Here is a 20,363-nt window from a genome sequence, read left to right on the forward strand (position 1 = left end):
AAACCTCCAACGTCATCTTCTATTTCAAACATACCCCTAAACATTAAAAATGCTCAAAATTTATTTCTCGCACTAACTGTGAAAGCTATATAGAAGTATATTTGGACTTGTTGCACAAGTTAGGAGTATATTTGGACTTGTATTAAGTTTAGGGATGTATTTAAACCTTTTCAATTACTCAAGAGTATACTTTAAATAATTCCATTTGCTACTAAATATGTAGATTAATTATATGAAGGCGATGTCAAAACTATTCTAACCCAAATATATATAAAAGCAATGGACACAAAAATTTCAAATTAATTTCCCATAATAAGAAAATAATCTCTCTCTCTCTCTCTCTCTCTCTCTCTCTCTCTATCTATATATATATATATATATATATATATATGATATGGAATGTGAGTTTGGAAGAATAAGTAGGGTAATTTCCACATATGAAACAAACACATAAGGCCAATTGGAAATATGGCATAACACTGACTCGCACGAACAAAGCTGCTTTCCAATACGGTTTCCTACTATTCATCCACTATTCTTTTGGCCCCACCTATTGGGCGTGCGTCTTTGACCCAACCTTCCGTTTTAGCTTAACAACGAAAACAAAATTGAAAAAAACAATAATTTAGATCCTAATTAAAAACACTCCCTAAAACACACACATATTTTACCCTATGGGGTCGTTCGGTAGGAGAAATAGGATGGGATGAGATTATTAGATTCATGGCATTAGAATTATTTCATGTTTGATTAGTGAGATAACTCTTTTGGTATCTCACCTAACTCCATTTTTATGGGATAAAAAGTGGGATAACTTATCCAATACAGAAGGTGTGATAAGTGAGTCTAAGTAATCATGTCATTAATGACAATTGAGAAACATGTCGATTATTCCTGGAACATAAAGCAAAAGTATATTACATAAAAATGAAACATTAATCATACTAATATATTACTCCATTCGATTCAAAATAAGTGTTCACTTAGTCTTTTTCAAAACTCTTAAGAAAACATTAAACTCTTAGAGAAATGTATTTTGACTAAATTACCTTTAAATAATACTCCATCCATTCATTTTTACTTGTCCTGTGTTGACTTGGCAAACCCCCTTAAGAAGTCGTAAATAGAATGACCACTTTACATATCACCTCTAATTATTACTATACTAAATTATCCAATGATTCAAATCAATTAAACATACTTTAAAAGTTGACAACCACTAATAATTCCTTAAAACTCAATAATTAATAATAAGGGTAAAATAAGTATAATTTTTTTAAATTATCTCTTTATTTTCTAAACTAGACAACTAAATGTGGACATCTATTTTTAGTACACACTATACAGGACAAGTAAAAATCTAGCTTATTTATGGTCCTGAATAAATACGGTCAAATCTGAAAATATAAAGTTAATTTTTTTATTTTTTATTATGGAAGTGGACACTTATCTTGAGTCAAAATAAAAGGACACTAATTTTGAGCCAAGGGAGTAGCTTGTATTGCAATTGAGAGAGATGTTGTTTTGCCGTAGATTTTGGCTCGATGTTTGGAATAATATTTGAAAACTATTTAAATAAGTAATTATTTATTAACCTGACCCATTATATTAACTTGAAACTTGGTATATAATTTGAAGAAAAAACATTTTTTAGGAGATTTTCAATTTTTCATTTATAAAACTTCAACTGTATTTCTATATGCAAACACAACTTTAATTTTCAAATACTTTTTTCAACTTCAAATACTATGTTTTCATTTAAAATTCAATCAACTCTTGTCCAAACACTTAGTAAAATCTAATCGAGCTAATGTTTAACTACTTAAGTAGTTTGAGATATTAATTCTGAAACTAAAATCCTACAAGTATTAGTCAAATTTTGCAACTGTAATAAGAAATGTATAAATTGTTTACTGAACACTAATTATTAAGTTTTTTTTTTCTCTCGAAATAGACAACTGTGAAAGCACCACCTTTGACCAACATCTCTTCTTTCTCTCTCTTCCACTTCAACGACGACTGCCACCATTCTTTTTCTTCCCCGTAGACCGTTGAATTCCTATTATACTACTAAAACTTTAACAAAAAAAAAAAAAAACAAAAAAAATCCGCAAATACTATTGTTACAGTTTCACTCTCTATGATTTATCTTCCATTCCCAATTCTCCAAGAAAGTAGAAAAAAAGAAGGAAAAAAACTTTTCTTGAAAGCTTTTGTTGATCCTTTTGCTTCAGTAATACTGTTTTAAGCTTCTTTTGGGATATCAGATTTGAGGGTTTTGGTTTTCTTGGATTAGGGTTTTGATTATTTTTATGGGTTTTTGAGTTCTTGAAGATGTGGAGTAGTATGTGAAGTTGTTGATGATTGTAATGAGGAAAATCTAGTTTTTTAGCTTGTGGGGTTGTGGTGAAAGGACTGAGTGGAATGATGGATCAATGGGTCTTTGGGATCTTGGTTTTTGTTTGTTTAATTGGGCTGCTGTTGGTTCCTGTATATGGTAACACTGAAGGTCTGTTCTTTTAGTTTACATTTTCAGATTGGTTTGCTTTGTGTTAAGTTGAAAAGATGTTGACTTTATGTTTCTAATTTGCTTGAACTGATTGACTGTTTAACAATTGAAGTTAACTGAGTATATTCATTGCATTAAACAGTTGAACTGCAGTTAAGTAATCCTATATTAAGCTTAATTTGTGAATCATTATGGTCTCTTAGGAGTTTATTGCTTAGATATCCTGTGTGTCTGTGCTGCTTTTTGATGTGCTTATCACTAAAGAGGTTAATTTTAGTAAAGAAACAGGTTTAAGAACGTGCTGAACTATTGCTCCTTCCGGTCCACTTTACTTGTCGTCCTTACTAAGAGTTACTAAGAGTAGATGGTCCAAAATAATTGTTAGAAAACCAAGATGTAATTAACTATTAGTTTCCACCTTTACCCTTACTCAATAAATGAGGAGTGAGATTAATGTGGTGAAAAAGAGAGTAGTATTAAATTGAGAACAAAGAACGAATAAGGATAATTTAGTCAAGTTACCCTTTTAGTTAATGTTTTCTTAAGGGCATGTAATTAAAAAAAAAAAAAACAAGACAAGTAAAATGGACCAGAGGGAGTACAGATTACAGTATAGTTACTAAGGAGGTGCATGGATAAGGTAATTACTGATTATTAATCACTTGGTGTAAGACAGGTGATGCGTTGAATGCGCTGAAGACCAACTTGGCTGATCCTAACAATGTTCTACAGAGTTGGGATCCAACTCTTGTTAATCCATGTACTTGGTTTCATGTGACCTGCAACAGTGAGAATAGTGTAACTAGAATGTAAGCTACACAAAACCTAGGTTCATTCTTTGATGTTTCATGCTATGTGGTTTATTTACCAATTTTAACTCCATTTGTCTTACATGCAGTGATCTTGGAAATGCAAATTTGTCGGGTCAACTCGTTCCACAACTTGGTCAACTCTCGTTTTTGCAATACTTGTAAGTTACCTTTTCGTGATAATCAAGCTGGCTTTGTGTAGCATTTTCTAGTAAATTGTCATAATACAGATGTGATATATGCATCTACAAGCCTATGTTAAGTCGCTAGTGTTTGTGTACCCTGAGTTGGTTGTGATTGGATAAAGTCAAAATAATCCTAAATAGGTGCTCTATTCAAAGATCATGAATGATTCTCTCTCAAGGACTGGAAATATGTAAATTGTAAGAGTTAATTTCCTCTTCATTCAATTTTCAATAGTATATGGTGCCAGTAGCTTTTGGCTATTCAATCCTGACAATCCTTATGTTCTATTCTTCTTGTTGAGAAATTATGATATGGTGACTAGCATTTCCTATGATGTTCTGATGCTTTATGTGCATGAGTGGGCACGATAAGATACATTGTATCTTCAATGTTTACATTATTGTACATTATTGAGCTTGTCACGGAACTTCGGTTTTATGATGAAGATCACGAAACTTCGTTATGGTCCATTGACTTGATATAATCAAAATGTTCATCTTAATTTTCTAGCGGTACTACAATGTATCTGGTGGATGTACCTACATATTCCCTTAATCCACTTATGTCCAAATCTACATGATACCTCCTTCTTAAATGGCAAAGTTACAGCATGCAAGAATTAATTACTGCAATGATGGTCCCAGTTTCCATATATTTTAACTATTTAGTCCAAAACATAGTTATACAGGGAAGTAGGGGATTTATTTAATAGTAGAAATATGTTCTATTTGTCTTGTTCAACTTATGCACTATTAGGCTATGGGTTTCTCGTATTAATAATTTCCATTTTTAGCCTCTCTGCACCACAAAGGTAGGGGTAAGGTTTGCATACATCCTACCCTCCCCAGACCCCACTTCTGGGATTACACTGGGTATGTTGTTGTTGTTGTCTCATGCCGAAATGATTCAGTTCTTTAATTTCTTTTTCTTAATGAGGGTGCTGTACATGTCTGCTTGTGTGCACCTCAACTATTCCACTGGGTACCTCCCACCAACACAGGTACTGGTCTAAGGCTTAGGCAAATAGCAGATGGGAACAATCCACCTAATGTATTTTGCCTCCAATGGGATTTAAACCTGAATCATTTCTTTAATTTCTTTGGGCATATTTTCTATTTCTTTAATTTCTTTGGGCATATTTTCTATTTCTTTAATTTCTTTGGGCATATTTTCTCTGAGTTTAATTCATAAGAAATGTGGCGTGATCGTGTTTCACAGTGCTTAAATTATTTTAATTTCTTGTGCACCTTTGAGTTGGCGGGCCAATGAAAGCGGATCAAAAACAACTCTTCTGCTTATATTATATTGATCTTAACAAATCCATATGCCAGTGATTCCTTTGAACAAAGAATACTTAAACCCTTCTACATATAGCTTCAATTCTTGCTTGCTAAGTTGACAGTTGATTATGCTACTCTCAAATTGGTTCAGAGACTTCTACATTTCCTATATCATGCTGATAATCATATCTATAGATTGTAAAAGCAGTATTCGGTGAAATAGCTTAAAGGTTGTACGGGTTCCTTTCAATTGCATTAAGATTTGACTCGAATAACTTTTGTTCGAAGTAGCAAGATGACTGAGTGAAGATGCTTTAAGCAGTAATGGTATACTATTTCCATGGAGAGCCTCCCCTCCGCCTCAGATGTTACCATTGACACTTTAAACACACTCTCAAAAGATGTAGCTCGTGGATTCACTTATTAATTTTTAATGTGCTACATAGCTATGTTATGGCTAATAAATAGCCCTTTAATTTTGCAGATTGTGTGGTCTGGAAGTTTCAGAACTGATTTGCTTACAACCTCTTTTCTTAATTTCAGGGAACTTTATAGTAATAATATAAGTGGAAGAATTCCTTTTGAACTGGGGAATTTGACGAATTTGGTGAGCTTGGATCTTTACCTGAACAAGTTAACCGGTCCAATCCCTGACACTTTGTACAAGCTTCAGAAACTACGTTTCCTGTATGGGTTACACATCCTTTTCCTCTTGTTTTTTTTTTTCTTTTTCTTTTTCCTTGGCTGAATAGTTTCTTAAGCCATGAGCTTTTATTTTCTGAAGATTTTGCTTGCTCAAGAAATGCCACCTTCTATTTTAGCATATGCGAGTGGGTCTGTAGTTGCCAATAGTCTAGCAAAACTTGCTGTTAGAGAGAACCTGCTCTTTCTCTACTTTAGCTAAGCTATTGGATAATGGGGATAGACTTTGCTCTTTGCTGGCCAAGTGCCAGAAATGTGGACGTGAAGACAAAATTTTCAGACACCTGGAGTATCATTAGTTCATTACCAATTAGGGGCAGTGTCATAATTTTTAAATATATTTTTCTATGTGGCTTAAATTATTCATAAAGAGGGAGAGGAAGAGGTGTGTCCAATGAAGGACATGCATGTCTGAAAATTCAAAAAAAAATACAGGAAGTTAGATGCACACATGCTCGATGTGTGTCCGACACCAGTACTTGACAATGAAGTTTGTGTCTGTGCAGGCATTTTTTTTATTTTCCTTATGAAGGATGGCAAAGGGCTAGGGATATGAGTGGTTGATAAAATTGTGGTTGCTGCTCTCTATAAAGGGCTCATTAGCATACTGCTAAACAGGATAAAAAATTACATGCTATTCTTCTTATTACCCGGAACCCTGAAAAATAGATAAGTCCTGAAGATTGTATATGCAAACATAAATCTCAGCCTGCTAATGAAGAAGCTTTCTGGGATATCGGGCATGAATTTTGTAGCATCTTCTAATATTGCTATTTTTCTTCATTAGTCAAGTAATGACTACTTCGTACACTTGGACTGATTTTATTTTTTCTACACATGAACTGATTAATTAGCTGATTCTTTCCCGTTTAAGCTTGGTCAATCTTTTTATTTATTTATTTATTTTTTTTGTTGCTAAATTGAAGGAGGCTTAACAATAACAGTTTGACTGGAGGTATTCCGATGAGACTAACCACAGTCGATTCTCTTCAAGTACTGTAAGTATAAAGCTGGCATATTTTTTGTCATGTGCTGTTTTCTCTATCAGTTTTTTCTTATTTTTTCTTATTCTTAGGTGCTAATGGCCATTCCTCGCAATGCAGTGATCTGTCAAACAATAATTTAACAGGAGATATTCCAGTCAATGGTTCCTTTTCGCTTTTTACTCCTATCAGGTCTGTGAAAAGCACTAGTTTATATTTAAGTTCTGTCACTGGAATCATGATAAAGAAATTCTAACATCTGAGTGTCTATATTTCAGTTTTAATAATAATCCATTGAATGTTCCTCCACCTGCTCCACCTCCTCCTATTTCTCCAACGCCCCCTTCTCCAGGTTTGTTAATATATTTATGTTTTTATGGGTTAAGAAACTGTGCGATCTCTCATTTTTTTCCCTTTTTCCTACTCCCTCTATTTCAATTTGTTTGAACCTATTTCCTTTTTAGTCCGTGCCAAAATGAATGACCTCTTTCCTAATTTGGAAACAAATTTACTTTATGAATGATTTACAGCCACACAAATTTTCAAGGCTTATTTTGAACCACAAGTTTCAAAAGTCTTCCCTCTTTCTTAAATGTCGTGCCCAGTCAAATGGGTTCATATAAATTGAAATGGAGGGAGTATTTCTTTTGGTGAAAGACTTACTGCTTAAGGGGAAGAGACGAGCCCCTAACAAGATCTTTCTTTTGAGCTATTCATTTGCACATTATATAATAACTTTTAGTGTTCTATGTGAGATAAATTTTACAGGTGATTTCGGGGTTATGTACTGTTAGATAGGTTGTATAAATAGATTAGACTTACAAGTGATATAGAAGAGTGTATAGAAGTGTCCTACATCGGGAAATGCAACTGTATGCATTGGGTATTGTGACTATAAAAGGACCCAGCCTTAAGAAATTTATTGTCATGCATTCTCTGAATTCTTTCCCCATGTCTCTTATTTCTCACATGGTATCAGAGCTTTGGTGAGAAATTAGTTTCAGTGCATTTACCAGCAACATGCGGGAGAAAAATCTCCTTGCTGTTCAATTCTCATTGACCATGAATGCTGCCCAAAGGTATCCTTGCCTTCTCTGTTTTCTTGCCTTCTCTGAGTACTGTACATAAACCAATACCACCAGAGGGCCGAGTAACAAACAATTACCCGATTGATATAGATAAACTGAGGGATCTTAAACTATTTCTGCATCTTTTTTCTTTTGTTAGCACATTAGCTTTACAACATATTCCTAAAAGTTTAGAACTGCCTGTGTTAAGTTTTAGTCATCCATCAAAAAATTAAAACAACTTAAAAAATTGGAAATTCCAGGTCTGGGGAACAGTGCAACCGGGGCGATTGCTGGAGGTGTTGCTGCAGGGGCCGCTCTTCTGTTTGCAGCTCCTGCGATTTTGCTTGCTTGGTGGCGTCGAAGGAAACCACAAGACCACTTCTTTGATGTTCCTGGTAGGAAGCCTCAATCAAACATCTTAATTAGCTTTTTGTTTTTAGTTTAAATTTTAATTTAATGTGTTCTTACAATTTTACGTTCTTTTGCAGCTGAGGAGGATCCAGAAGTTCATCTGGGACAACTCAAGAGGTTTTCCTTGCGCGAATTACAAGTTGCAACTGACAATTTTAACAACAAAAATATACTTGGTAGAGGAGGATTTGGCAAGGTTTACAAGGGCAGGTTGGCTGATGGCTCTTTAGTTGCAGTTAAAAGATTAAAAGAGGAGCGTACTCAAGGCGGGGAGTTGCAGTTTCAGACAGAAGTAGAAATGATTAGTATGGCTGTGCATCGAAATTTACTTCGTTTATGGGGCTTTTGCATGACAGCAACTGAACGCTTGCTTGTTTATCCATACATGGCGAACGGAAGTGTTGCTTCACGCTTAAGAGGTATCTCTTAGTCTCGACTTTTCCTTATTTCTTTTTCTTTCCTCCATTGAGTCAAAATACATCAGATTAAGCACTCGAAAAAGTGGAAAACCGATAACACGTTTTTTGTTTTAATTTAAGTAAATTCTGTTCAAGCTAAAATGGGAACTTGCCGCCAGTTTACTTGACATCCTCAATTTGTTCTTATGGGAAATTTACATTCTTGTAGAGCGGCCAGAATCAGATCTACCACTTGCCTGGCCAATAAGGAAGACTATAGCACTTGGATCTGCAAGAGGTCTTGCTTATTTGCATGATCATTGCGACCCTAAGATCATTCACCGTGATGTCAAAGCTGCAAATATATTGTTGGATGAGGAGTATGAAGCTGTTGTTGGAGATTTTGGGTTAGCCAAACTCATGGACTACAAGGATACTCATGTTACTACTGCTGTACGTGGTACAATTGGGCATATCGCTCCTGAGTATTTGTCCACGGGTAAATCTTCAGAAAAAACCGATGTGTTTGGCTACGGAGTTATGCTTCTAGAGCTCATAACTGGGCAAAGGGCATTTGATCTTGCTCGACTTGCAAATGATGATGATGTCATGTTGCTAGATTGGGTAAGCATTTACTGATATCCCTACATGCTCTAGTTGTTCTACTTCTAGCGTAGCATTTTTCTCTTTTCTTTTATAAGTCTCAGCTTCATCTCATCTCCCTCACTCTTTTACACCCATGACACACATTCATAGCTCTCTCCGTTCTTCTCTCAAGTCACAAGGCTGCGGTTCTGTTTTAAGTTAAAAGTACGGATTTATATTGTGAGCTCTACTTTATCCCAAAATAAAAATTTGAGCTCTAGTAGTTTTACATTGCAGTTTGGCATGTATGATTTCAGTTATCTTGATATTACACCAATCAAAACATCCAGGTTGCCAAAATAATTTTATGCCTGTGACTTGGATTTATACACTCTCTTCGTTTAATCTTTTTGTTTTTTTCTAGAACTTAACCATTCCTTGCTAACATGTTTTGTCGCATTTGCATTATGGTCAAGGGTGAATCACTTTTATTATCTTCTAGTAGTAGATTGTTCTGGAATTGCTCTTTAGTTTAAAAATCTTTTTCTCTTTGGTTAGCAAAAGCACTCGTCTCGCTTATTGCTGTATCGGAAAATTTAGATGCTACTTCCATGCCAAATTGACCGTCGCCTTCTGTGCAGATAGAACTTTCTCTCTCTCTCTCTCTCTCTCTCTCTCTCTCTCTCTCTCTCTTTTACGGCATTGCTGCTATTTCCTCTTTACTTGGCTAGTGTTGCATCGGAGAGTAGGTGAGATAAAGGATACTTTGTGAGGGGGGACTCCTTTGGGAGGATCACTGAGAAAGGGAACCCACCCTTGGGGAGAGAAATGCAACAGTCAAACCTTTTGCTGTGGTTGAAGTAAACTGAACTATAGAAAATTGAAAGACAAGTGACTATCTGAACTCGAAAATTCAATATGGTTCAAATATGAGCACAGAGAATCAGGAGCCTCATGCTCTCCAGTTTTCTGTCTTTTCAATCTCCGTGTAGGGCTACTTATCGAAGATCTTAATAACTTCTATGGTGAATGCTTTTTTTTTTTTTTTTTTTTTTTTTTTTTTTTTGATGAAATTAATAATTTGTTGACATGATGAGGAAAAACCACAGGTGTGATTTCTTTAAAATGGCAGTCATGTGAATAAATGGTTTTGTACCTTATTTGACCTCAAAACTTTCGCTGAAATTTCAGGTCAAGGGACTTCTAAAGGACGAGAGGTATGAAACATTAGTAGATGCAGATCTTCAGGGTAATTACAATGAAGAAGAGGTGAAACAGCTTATTCAGGTAGCTCTGCTCTGCACACAAAGCTCCCCATTGGAACGTCCAAAGATGTCGGAAGTGGTGAGAATGCTTGAAGGTGATGGCCTAGCTGAGAGGTGGGAAGAATGGCAGAAAGAGGAGATGGTCCGACAAGACTTCAACCATGCTCACCATCCTCACACTGATTGGATTATTGCAGATTCCACTTATAATCTACGACCCGATGAGTTATCAGGGCCAAGATGATTTTTCAGTTGTTCTGCCAGCAGCACATATAGGACTCTTTTACGGGAAATCCTTTGTATTTTGTAATTGCCAATTTTCATCTTTGTGCATATTATATTCCATCTTTTTCATATTCTCTTTTTCATTTTTTAAGCTTATTGTATGTCAGGAATTTTGATGACATCTGAATGTCTATAATTTAGAGCATAAGTTGGCTTATAGGCCCTTTTTTGAGTGTTTGGTACATGTGGAAACAAAGTCATTTTATGCTTAAAATAAGGCTCAAAAAAAATAATTAGGCTCATTTAAACTTTTTATGATGTCTTATAATCTTAAAAATAAGTTAACTACTGTCTATAATTTAAAATTTTGCTCCAATCAAACGGGTCATTTAAAGGTTTGAATGTTAAAGTATCCACAACAGGAACGGCTGTGGAAGCACAAATGTATTTTCTTTTCTTTCTGGATGTATCGGATAGTGGCTGTTTGTTAGACATAAACACATAACTTTACAGTACTAAAGTTTTTAGTCACCTGCTGAGTTGTGTATCAAGAAGGGTATTTGGTGAATGTCAGAAAACGGAAAGGAAAATTGCAATGATTCAGATATTTCACTATGCATAAAGCATCACAGTTCAACTAATCAACAGTGTCATTTAAGGCAAATAGGACAATGATATCTATATCAATCAACAAAAGATTAATTAAAGGTTCTACATATTTAGTTCATCAAACAGTCTTGAGTGTTCAATTAAACCACAACCTTGATCACCACCTATTTCTTTCGGTTTAGTGTTGATTCATCCTTGGATTCCATTCCTGTGAAAACTATGGGATATTTGGAATATCCATCAGCTGTATGGTAGCATACAACTATGAATTCAAGTTTTTTTCTTTTTTTTTTGCCCCCATTGCTAAATGATAAATCAAGTACCTAATGGATCAACTTTATTGACCACAAACAAGTACTAATCAATCGCCTGTTCCATAAGACATGCACAGAGATCACAGAACATACTTTTGCCAAATTATATTATATATATGCGGAGATATATATGTTTGGAGGCTGCAATATACAGTAGTGTTGCTGTATCCTCGCGACTGAAGCTTCAAGTAAATCATAAAACTAACAGGTTGTATTAACTGAGGGGAAAAACAGAAAGGCAACATCAAAGCAAAGGGAATCGCAACCTTGTGTGTAATAACTCATAACTATACATCAAGGATCTGGCAGCTAACCAGCTCAGCAGATCCACCACCACTTCTCGAAGCAACAACTCTCCACATATTCGCTTCAGATCCTAAAACCGGTTCTGGAACTTCATGTACAAATTTTTGTAAAGAATTTGCTGAGGTTGATGGAGAAGGAACTGAATGGTTCTGCCTATCAGCCTGCATGACCATGATATTGCGATTTGCATCTTTAGTGATCACATGGAGCTTTCCAAGAAAACCAGCAAGAAGATAAGGAGACTCCGAATTGTCATTAATAGGTATATCTCCTTCAATCACCTTCCAAGTGTCATCTTGATGATCATAAACTTTAATTCTAGCACTATCTAGAGTACTAGAAGGATCCAATGCATACAGCTCTCCTTCAACAGTGACACTCAGCTTTGTTCCTGCCTGCCTAGCTGGCCAGCCATCTCCCATCCCAATTGGCATTTCGACCCATGCATTTGTTTCGGGATCATAGACCTCTCCTCCAACATCAACAAAAAAAGGCCAGCAATACAAACTTTGAGGAACATATAGTTTCCCCCGATAAGATGTCATCCCAGTAGCTATAGGCTTGAGTAAATCAGCTAGAAAGGCAGTGGGTAGCATCTGAGCTTTTGAAAATGGCATGCTCGAGATTTCAGACCAAATACCAGTATGAGGATTAAATACTTCTGCAGATTGAAGGGGAGTAAGTCCACCACGATCCCGAGTAACACCTCCAACTACATAAAGCTTTCCATTCAAGACACCTGTCTTGCAATAAGCTCTTGCAGTAGACATGGGACTTACTTCATTCCAAGCATTTACAATGGGGTCATACCTCCAGACAGATCTCATGGCTGCAGCTCTGAAGAATCCCCCGAGGGCATACAGGCATCCATCAACAGCTCCAATAGCACAACCACAAAACGGAACTTGATCCAGAGCACTTCTCCTCCCAAGCCAACCCCTTATGGCATCAGCAATTCTTATACTTGAACCCGCCAAACCACTTCTAGGTTCATCATTGACCGCAATTGAGGGCATTGGTGGCAACCTTTGCCATCTCATAGAGATTGGATCAAAAGCATACCACAAAAGCTTATCACCTTCGGTCTTCGTCAAAAGATAAAGCCACTCTTCTGTTGTTCCAAGTTCTTTTCTACACCTATAAAGTTCTGGACTCATAATAGCAGCTTTCCAGCTCCGTGAAACTAGTTTTGCATTTAAGTGGTGTATCCTAGGAAGTCTGGCAAGGATTTGAATAGATATCTCATCAGGTAAGCTCGGAATTAATCGTGGGCTATGCTCCCAGAAGCTATCTAATGTCCTTTGTCTCTTACATGATGCATTTTGGGAACCCTCAATGAGATCCCCCCCATTAGAGTTGTGGTTACTCCGACTCAATATGCTACCCATTATTAGTCTTTCCACTTTTATGCTGCAAACTTGATAACTTACACCCACCAATTCAGTGCATGCCAATGCCACAAATCCATAAAATTCAGCTAGCGACACACCAATTCAGTACATGCCTCCTTCTAAAAAGCCGGAAAACCATTAAAATTTAGCTAACATCATAAAGGGAGAGGGGGTGAAAAAAGAAAGAATGAAACGATCCAAACTAGTTAGGATCGGCTATATTAATCTTCTATATCCAGTCCAATATTGAACAACAACAACAACATGCTCAGGGCAATCCCACAAGTGGGGTCTGGGGAGGGTGGTGTGTACGCAGGCCTTACCCCTACCTTGTGTGGATAGAGAGGCTGTTTCCGATAGACCCTCGGCTCAAGTTAAGCATATCAACATCAAAGGTAGGGGTAATGAAGAGAGGGGAAAAGGTTTAACTCTAGAAAAAATGAAGTTGGACCTAGTAAGGAAATCAGACTGAAAATTGGAAAAGGTAAATCACAGACTGCAAAGAAATTGGAATAAAAAGCTCTTAAAGGAAACGATTTCCCAATCACAGGTACCATACAATCTATTCAAATTTCAACATGAAACAACACCGACAACACGCAGATACCTACTCATCAATCATCAATAAATTCTTTTCACAGCTATCCAATAAACAAAAAGAACCTAAACAGGAAAAAGAAGAAAAAAAAAAAAAAACTCAAAATTGAATATTTAACATTAGAGTCCTCAAAAAACGCCCCATGTGACAAGAATTAAAAAGGGGTTGCAGGATCATATGGATACATCAAAACCCATAAAGGAAATAAGAAAATTTTCCATAAGGAAGAATTATTACCTATGCCAAGATGAAGAAAAAAGTTAAGAGGGAAAAACACATAATTAGGGCTCTCCTCAATTCTAAAGTCATTGCCTTATTGGCTTTGTAATAGAGACAGCTGCTTGTGAGTAGTGCTGTGACCCTGTGACAGTGACCAAAAAAAAAAAAAGATTTTTTTTTTATTTTGTTTAGACAAATTCAATATTCGCACCTGATATTTACACCAAATTAATAGAACATGATATATATTTACAAATAAACTTTTAATACTTACTCATGATTGATTAATATATATTTTTACTTTATTAAATCACTTAATTATAATAAATTTATATAATTTAATATAAATATTCGATATAGATAAGTATTTACCAATTAATTGTTACCCAGATTCCAATCCAAAGGAAGAGAGTTACATAGTTCCACACTATCTTAAAACTAGTTTAATATTATTAAATATTAATCTTGAAGTTGCAGAGTGTTAATCAGTCTGAGGTTGAGATAAATTGTCTGATTGAATTATGTGAATCCAAATTGACTATACAACAACCATATTGCTCTGGTCCCCCAAGGTCTTTTTATAAACTAATGGGGTATTTGTATAAAGAAAAAAAAGCACCACTAGGTGTAAATATTTTCCTCATAGGTGAGTTAGTATTAAAGAAAACTTTAGAAAGTAATAGAAGACTTGTCATGGACGTTGTGGGTAGACTTCTAGTTGTCACACATTTTAACCTCAAATTATCATGTGCATTTTCCTTCTAGATAGAAGCTTTAAGCTTTCTTTATTAAGCTGTTTATTGTAGAACTTTGCATTATATTCAAGAAAAGAATCCCTAAAGCTGTCAAAGTTTTCCTTAAATGTGTAAAAATATAAACAAAGAAGTAGAGAACATGAAATTAAACCAACTAAAAAACAAAGATGGATAATGGTTTGGTCGTTCACGTAACTTACGTTGGACTACATTGTGTTAGTCAATTATTTCCGTCTTATTTGATTATTAAATCGTTACTTTCGAGATTTGCAAGCTATGAATTTCTAGAACCATAGATGAATAATGCTCCTTTGCTGCCGTTCGTCATTGATTTAATTAATTAGAATATTAACGAAAACGGCATGGCTAACAATAATACTTTATTATTCCGTTTATGGCATTAAAAATCATAAGAACGATGTATAATTGTATATGACTAATATTCAACGTGTCATGTTGACCCTCAGCCCTCCAGTCTCTTTTCCAAAAAATCATGCACATCTCCAGACTTTAAATTTGACCCCACATCTTTACGGCAGACTATAAAAAATAATGTATAAAATATGTATCACTACTGTATATGTATAGAAAATTAGAATAAGGACATAAATGGCTATCTTGACACCCGGTGGTCCAAGTATCTTAAAGGTCATTTTTTAGCCTTTTCAAAATAATTTCATTTTTTAGCCATTTTTTAACTAATTCCGGCATATGTATATAAACTGCATCATTGTTGTATAGAATATGTATCACTACTGTATATGTATAGAAAAATGTATCACACATATACAAACTGTATCATTATCATATAAAATATGTATACAAAATATATCATTGTTGTATAATTTGTGTATAATAAATGTATAATCAACGTATAATTTCTGTTTAATAAATGTATAATTAATGTATACTTACTGGTTATACACATATTATACATTTTTTCTATACATATACAGTAGTATTACATATTCTATAAAACAATGATACAATTTTTGAAGGTTCAATATGAATTTTTTGGTTGATCTTTACTGGCGACTAGAGTCGCTACAAATAGTCCTCTTCTTTTTGCAGCGAACCTTTTACTGACGACTTTTCGATCTTTAGTCGCTACAAAAAGTCAATATTTTTTGTAGTGAATGGGCTGGACGGCTAGCGCCAGGGATTAGTTTGGGCCGAAGGACCAGCTCACGGTATTAAGCCCAAAATAGGGCCTCTCAATGTCCTTTTCTCAAGAAAATATGAGGATTTTATATACATGCGTATGTATATATGGAGACCATGCAACACATAATCACATCAATCCTTTAGCTAGTTGGCTCAAGATTAAATTGGCTAACTTTCACAAAGATTTGACGTCACCCTTGATTATATATAGGAGATAATAGCTAGTGACAACACATTATGTATCCTTGTACAATGTACCCAAACCTAATGTCTCCAAGAAACAACTTTACTATGCTTATTACTCATCTAAATAATAATTACTATCTTAATAGAACACGAGGTAAAATTAGAATTATCAACTACAAAGAAAAGAGTTTTAAAATATTTGAATTAATGATGAAGAAAATTAAATTCCAAATAAATAGGAAATAAACATGTACGTGACCTTTTTATTAAAGGAAATTCTACTACATAGCGAATCAAGATGGGGGAAGGGGGAAATATTTCATTTCGATAGTTCATCTTTGAAATTGTAAATCCATTTGATTTTAGTTGGCAAAAACTGGTCACCCCTTTTTAGATCTTTAGTTCTTTAGTCCTCATTTAGGAAATAACAAAAAAAAAAAAAACTTTAAAGTTTTCTTTGTAATATCACATTTTCTAATTTTTAATATGCACTATAACCACTATGTTTAATTTGTAAAGTTGGCAAATGAACCCAAAAACCTAAACAGATAATATGAATCTCCTTTAATGTTGGCTCCAGCCAAGTTTTTATTTCACTTGGTTCAACATCCCAACAAATTTTAGCTCATCCACCAAGGATTGCTTGCCAACAAAAGAAATACATCTTCAGTGCGTGTGTGTGTGTATTGGGTGTGCACTTGACCATTGTGTTTGATTTTGTGAAGTTTGACAAGTTGGCCAAAGACATAAGCCAATAAATTTTGGTGGGGCCTTCAATTTATGTTTTAACAAATGGTTAAAGGGATATATATTGGGCTGTGCCAATTTTTAGTGGGCTTTAGTTGGCCTCAGAGTGAAACTATTTCAAAAGATTCCGTAGGTTGGCCCTTTCCCAAGCTACTGTTTAGTAGATGACATTTTCTTATATCTCTTGCGATTTATGGACGAGTTTGCAGTAATTTGTTATAGCTCTTACGTTGATTGTATTTGTTCGTGATCAGCAATTATCAGTGACTCTGGCGATTGATATTCCAAACGTGGAAACGAGCAGATTGAAATCACTCCTAACTACTGGTGATTAGCAAAATGCCGTACCGGCTAAAGAGCTAAAATCGATAATGTCCAAAGAGCCGTTTATTGATCTCCTTTACCAAGGATGGTTTAATGTTCTATAAACATGATTCGTCAGTATTGTGATGTGAGAGCTAACTATATTACCTATCTTTCACTTAATTCGTTTTCAACAATAACTGATGATCAATGAGCTAATTATATTACCGATGCAAGATGGTGATTCTTTACCTGTTTGAGAATTACACCATTGACTTGAGAGACAGGGTACTCCTATCTGGATTCCTGACCTTACAGGGAAGTTCACCAGCAAATCAGCTTGGCAGGTTGTGAGAAAGAAAAAAGGCTTAACACTTGCTAGCTCTAAGAATTGGCACAGAAAGGTTCCTTTCAGGATCTCTATCTTCTTAATGAGGGCCCTTCGAAACAAGATTCCTTCCGATGATGCAGTGAAAAGGTTTGGAATATACCTTCCTTCTATTTGTAATTGTTGTCGAGTACATAAAATAGAAACCACCGAACACCTAAGTGAAGGACAAAGAGCCAAAGAGGTACGGGAATTCGTTTGCAATACTTGTGGTATCGGTTTGGTCCCGGGACAACTAAGATCATCCACTACGAATTAGTGGATTGCTAAAGGTAAAAACGAAGTTCGCTCCTGTATTCTGCAGTGTATCCCAATTGCTATATGTTGGGAAGTTTGGAAAAACAGGTGCAGGGCCAGGTTTGAAGAAAAGAAGATGTCGACATGGGTCATCATTCAACAAGTCAACAAGTTCATTTCTTTAATTCTCAAAGCACAATTTCCAGATTTACAGTTGCCTAGTCCATGGCTAGAGAAATGCAGCATGGTGGAAAAGCTCAAAGCTGTAACTCACTCTCAAGCAGTGTACTGGTACAGACCCAATGTTAATGGGGTTAAACTTAATGTGGATGGTTGTAGTAAAGGCAATCCAGGCTCGGCTGGAGGAGGAGGTATCATCACAGATCACAGAGGTACTATGCTCCATGCTTTCACTGATTTCTATGGGCAATGCAGCAACAATATGGCTGAGGCTCTAGCTATTTGGAAAGGGGTTAACATATGTAAGGAGAATGGCTATCAAAATGTCCAGGTGGAATCTGATTCTCTACTGCAGGGGCGGATGTAGTAAGGACTCAAGGTGTTCACCTGAACACCCTGAGCAAAAAATTACAGTGTATATTTAGGGTAAATTTTCCGTGTTTATGTACATATATTGACTTTTGAACACCCTGAACAAATGCAAAATTTGGTTCAATTGTTTTTCCGAACACCCTGATTCAAAATCCTGGATCCGCCACTGCTCTACTGGTTGTCAACATGGTTAAAGAAAAACTAAAACCACCCTGGCAGAGAGTAGTTGGAAATGGTGATTTTGTTGTCAAGCATATCTACAGAGAGGACAATTCTACTTGCTTTTTGTCGTAGAGGTTAAATTACAATGCTTAATCCGATATTGTGTATCTTCAGTATCGAATTGTTACAAAAAAAGAAAAAAGGAAAAAGAAAAGAAAGGTGCTTGGCCACTTGCGGGTCAGTTTAAAACGTATAGGGGAGATCCATATATCATTTAATCTTCCTGAGGTATTTACTTTGAATTTCCTCATCTTTTCCTACTTGTCGACTCTCCACATAGATAGCACTAGGGTTTAGGGTTTTAAGTTTATTCATCTTCCTATATACTTGCACTCACAATTTTCAGCTCAATAACAAGGTACTTAATTTTCTCACTCTTTCATATTTTCTTTGAATTGTTTCCAGGAATGGAATCTCCTCAACCCTCCAAGGTTATAGAAAGGGCAGTGAATGCTCTTCTCAAATGGAAAGATTCCAAATCCAAAAAACCACAACTACTCTGAAGTAGGGATGGCAATAGGGCGGGGCAAGTCTTTCCCTATTAAGGTTTCAACCTGCCCTGCCCTGCCTCGTGCCATTTATATTATCTTCGCTTTCTCCTCTTTATTCCACTTTGCAGCAGCCAACATGTAATATTTTTTTAAACTTCTTTTGATATATTTTTGAACACTAGTACTGCAATTGCTTTTCTTCAATGTAGATGTCTTTAAGTTATTATATTTATTCTTAACTCAAACTTCACTGCTAGTAAAATATTATTATACAGATTGTTATGTGTGACACAAACATTTATTCCTGTTTCTATAGTAACATCAAGGCACCAAATTAGAGAAGAATTCATACAAGAAAGATTTCATTTGCTAAATAGAAATTTACGTATTTGGGAGCTTAAACGAGGGTGTTCCATTCATAAATTTAAATGTGAATCCACTGCAAATTTAGATTTAAGTAAGGCACTTGTGCTTGAATCACATTTGAGATCTGGCACGATAGCCTTCTTCCTACTTTCTGCATCTTTGAATTCCAGCAGTATCCTTATATGCAAGATTTTAGTTTGAACAATAATTGAGTTGTAGTTGGAAAAAAAAAAAGAGTGGGAAATTTTGACATGAACTGTACGTGGGAAAAATGGAGTTATCAGAATTCAAGAAGGCTGAATCAAAAATATCCCACACTAAATTTGCTAAAGCTCCGATACCTGACTAAAAAATCAAACTTTTATCATTTATCAAGAAAAGTCAAGAAAGGACTTATCTTTACCTGTAAAACAACATTCTTTTGGAACTATTACTCCACTAGTAAACACAATAGATTCATCATAGTATAAGATTGCCAACAAAAGTACACTAAACTCGAAAAGTTTCAGTCATAATAGATTACCGAAACGAAATAACAATCCAACAGAAGCTGAAGTATTTCATATATGGCTAAAATTCTACTGCCTATAGCTACAGAAAACTACTATTCCCTGATAGATGAAGACTTTACCTAATCCATTCTTCTGTTCTTTTTGTTTTTGTTTCTTTTAAAGATTGAGAAATTTCGGGTTAGGAGAAGGCAAAGAAAACAAGTCTTGTAAATGTGGATCTTGAACCTTTAAAAGCATGGTAATGGCTCTACTTGTAACGTATCGTGGCATTTCTTACAAATCATAGATAAACTAGCATAAACTCTTTCAGTTGGTAAAGGAACCAAAAAAGAAAATAAAAAGAACTAGATGATGCCTTAACCATAGATTTGCCTTTTTTGGGTAAATAGAATTGCCATTTTGTTAAAGGAAAAGGATTATCACTACTATATAAAGTATCTTAATTTCATCAATTATAATTATGGACTAGAGTCATTTATACCTCTCATATTTATTCTTTACCTTGACGGAGCTTCAATAAAAAAATATAGTGGGGAGTAACTTTATCATGGTCCAAAATAGAGAAGTAAAGTTGATTTTT

General features: G+C 35.2%; 2 protein-coding genes across 3 annotated transcripts; one reads left to right on the forward strand and one right to left on the reverse strand.

Moving 5' to 3' along the window:
* The first annotated feature begins 2,076 nt into the window (after positions 1–2,076).
* LOC132064652 (BRASSINOSTEROID INSENSITIVE 1-associated receptor kinase 1-like) lies at positions 2,077–10,602 on the forward strand. Its single transcript, XM_059457713.1, has 11 exons — positions 2,077–2,509; positions 3,186–3,318; positions 3,408–3,479; positions 5,328–5,471; positions 6,413–6,484; positions 6,590–6,661; positions 6,748–6,821; positions 7,800–7,934; positions 8,028–8,369; positions 8,578–8,972; positions 10,125–10,602. The coding sequence occupies exons 1-11, from the start codon at positions 2,425–2,427 to the stop codon at positions 10,440–10,442; spliced, it is 1,842 nt and encodes a 613-aa protein (XP_059313696.1). The 5' UTR covers positions 2,077–2,424; the 3' UTR covers positions 10,443–10,602.
* An 824-nt stretch (positions 10,603–11,426) lies between these two features.
* On the reverse strand, positions 11,427–14,027 carry LOC132064653 (F-box/kelch-repeat protein At1g22040). 2 transcript variants are annotated; one of them, XM_059457714.1, is made up of 2 exons: positions 13,879–14,027; positions 11,427–13,159 (listed from the first exon to the last, which is right to left on the reverse strand). In XM_059457714.1, the coding sequence occupies exon 2, from the start codon at positions 13,038–13,040 to the stop codon at positions 11,634–11,636; it is 1,407 nt and encodes a 468-aa protein (XP_059313697.1). In that variant the 5' UTR covers positions 13,041–13,159; positions 13,879–14,027; the 3' UTR covers positions 11,427–11,633. The 2 variants fall into 2 exon arrangements, with proteins under 2 accessions (XP_059313697.1, XP_059313698.1); XM_059457715.1 differs by having other exon boundaries at positions 11,427–13,162; positions 13,879–14,015.
* Positions 14,028–20,363: the final 6,336 nt, after the last annotated feature.

Source organism: Lycium ferocissimum, chromosome 7 (assembly GCF_029784015.1).
Source record: "Lycium ferocissimum isolate CSIRO_LF1 chromosome 7, AGI_CSIRO_Lferr_CH_V1, whole genome shotgun sequence".
NCBI classification, from domain to species: Eukaryota; Viridiplantae; Streptophyta; class Magnoliopsida; order Solanales; family Solanaceae; genus Lycium; species Lycium ferocissimum.

What these genes read in the sequence shown, in the direction of transcription:
- LOC132064652 (XM_059457713.1), top strand. Translation starts at nt 2,425, where the DNA reads ATGATGGATCAATGGGTCTTTGGGATCTTGGTTTTTGTTTGTTTAATT. An exon ending in TCGCTTTTTACTCCTATCAG is followed by an intron (nt 6,662 to 6,747) that starts GTCTGTGAAAAG and finishes TCTATATTTCAG; the next exon opens with TTTTAATAATAATCCATTGA. An exon ending in TGTTGCTTCACGCTTAAGAG is followed by an intron (nt 8,370 to 8,577) that starts GTATCTCTTAGT and finishes ACATTCTTGTAG; the next exon opens with AGCGGCCAGAATCAGATCTA.
- LOC132064653 (XM_059457714.1), bottom strand. Translation starts at nt 13,040, where the DNA reads ATGGGTAGCATATTGAGTCGGAGTAACCACAACTCTAATGGGGGGGAT.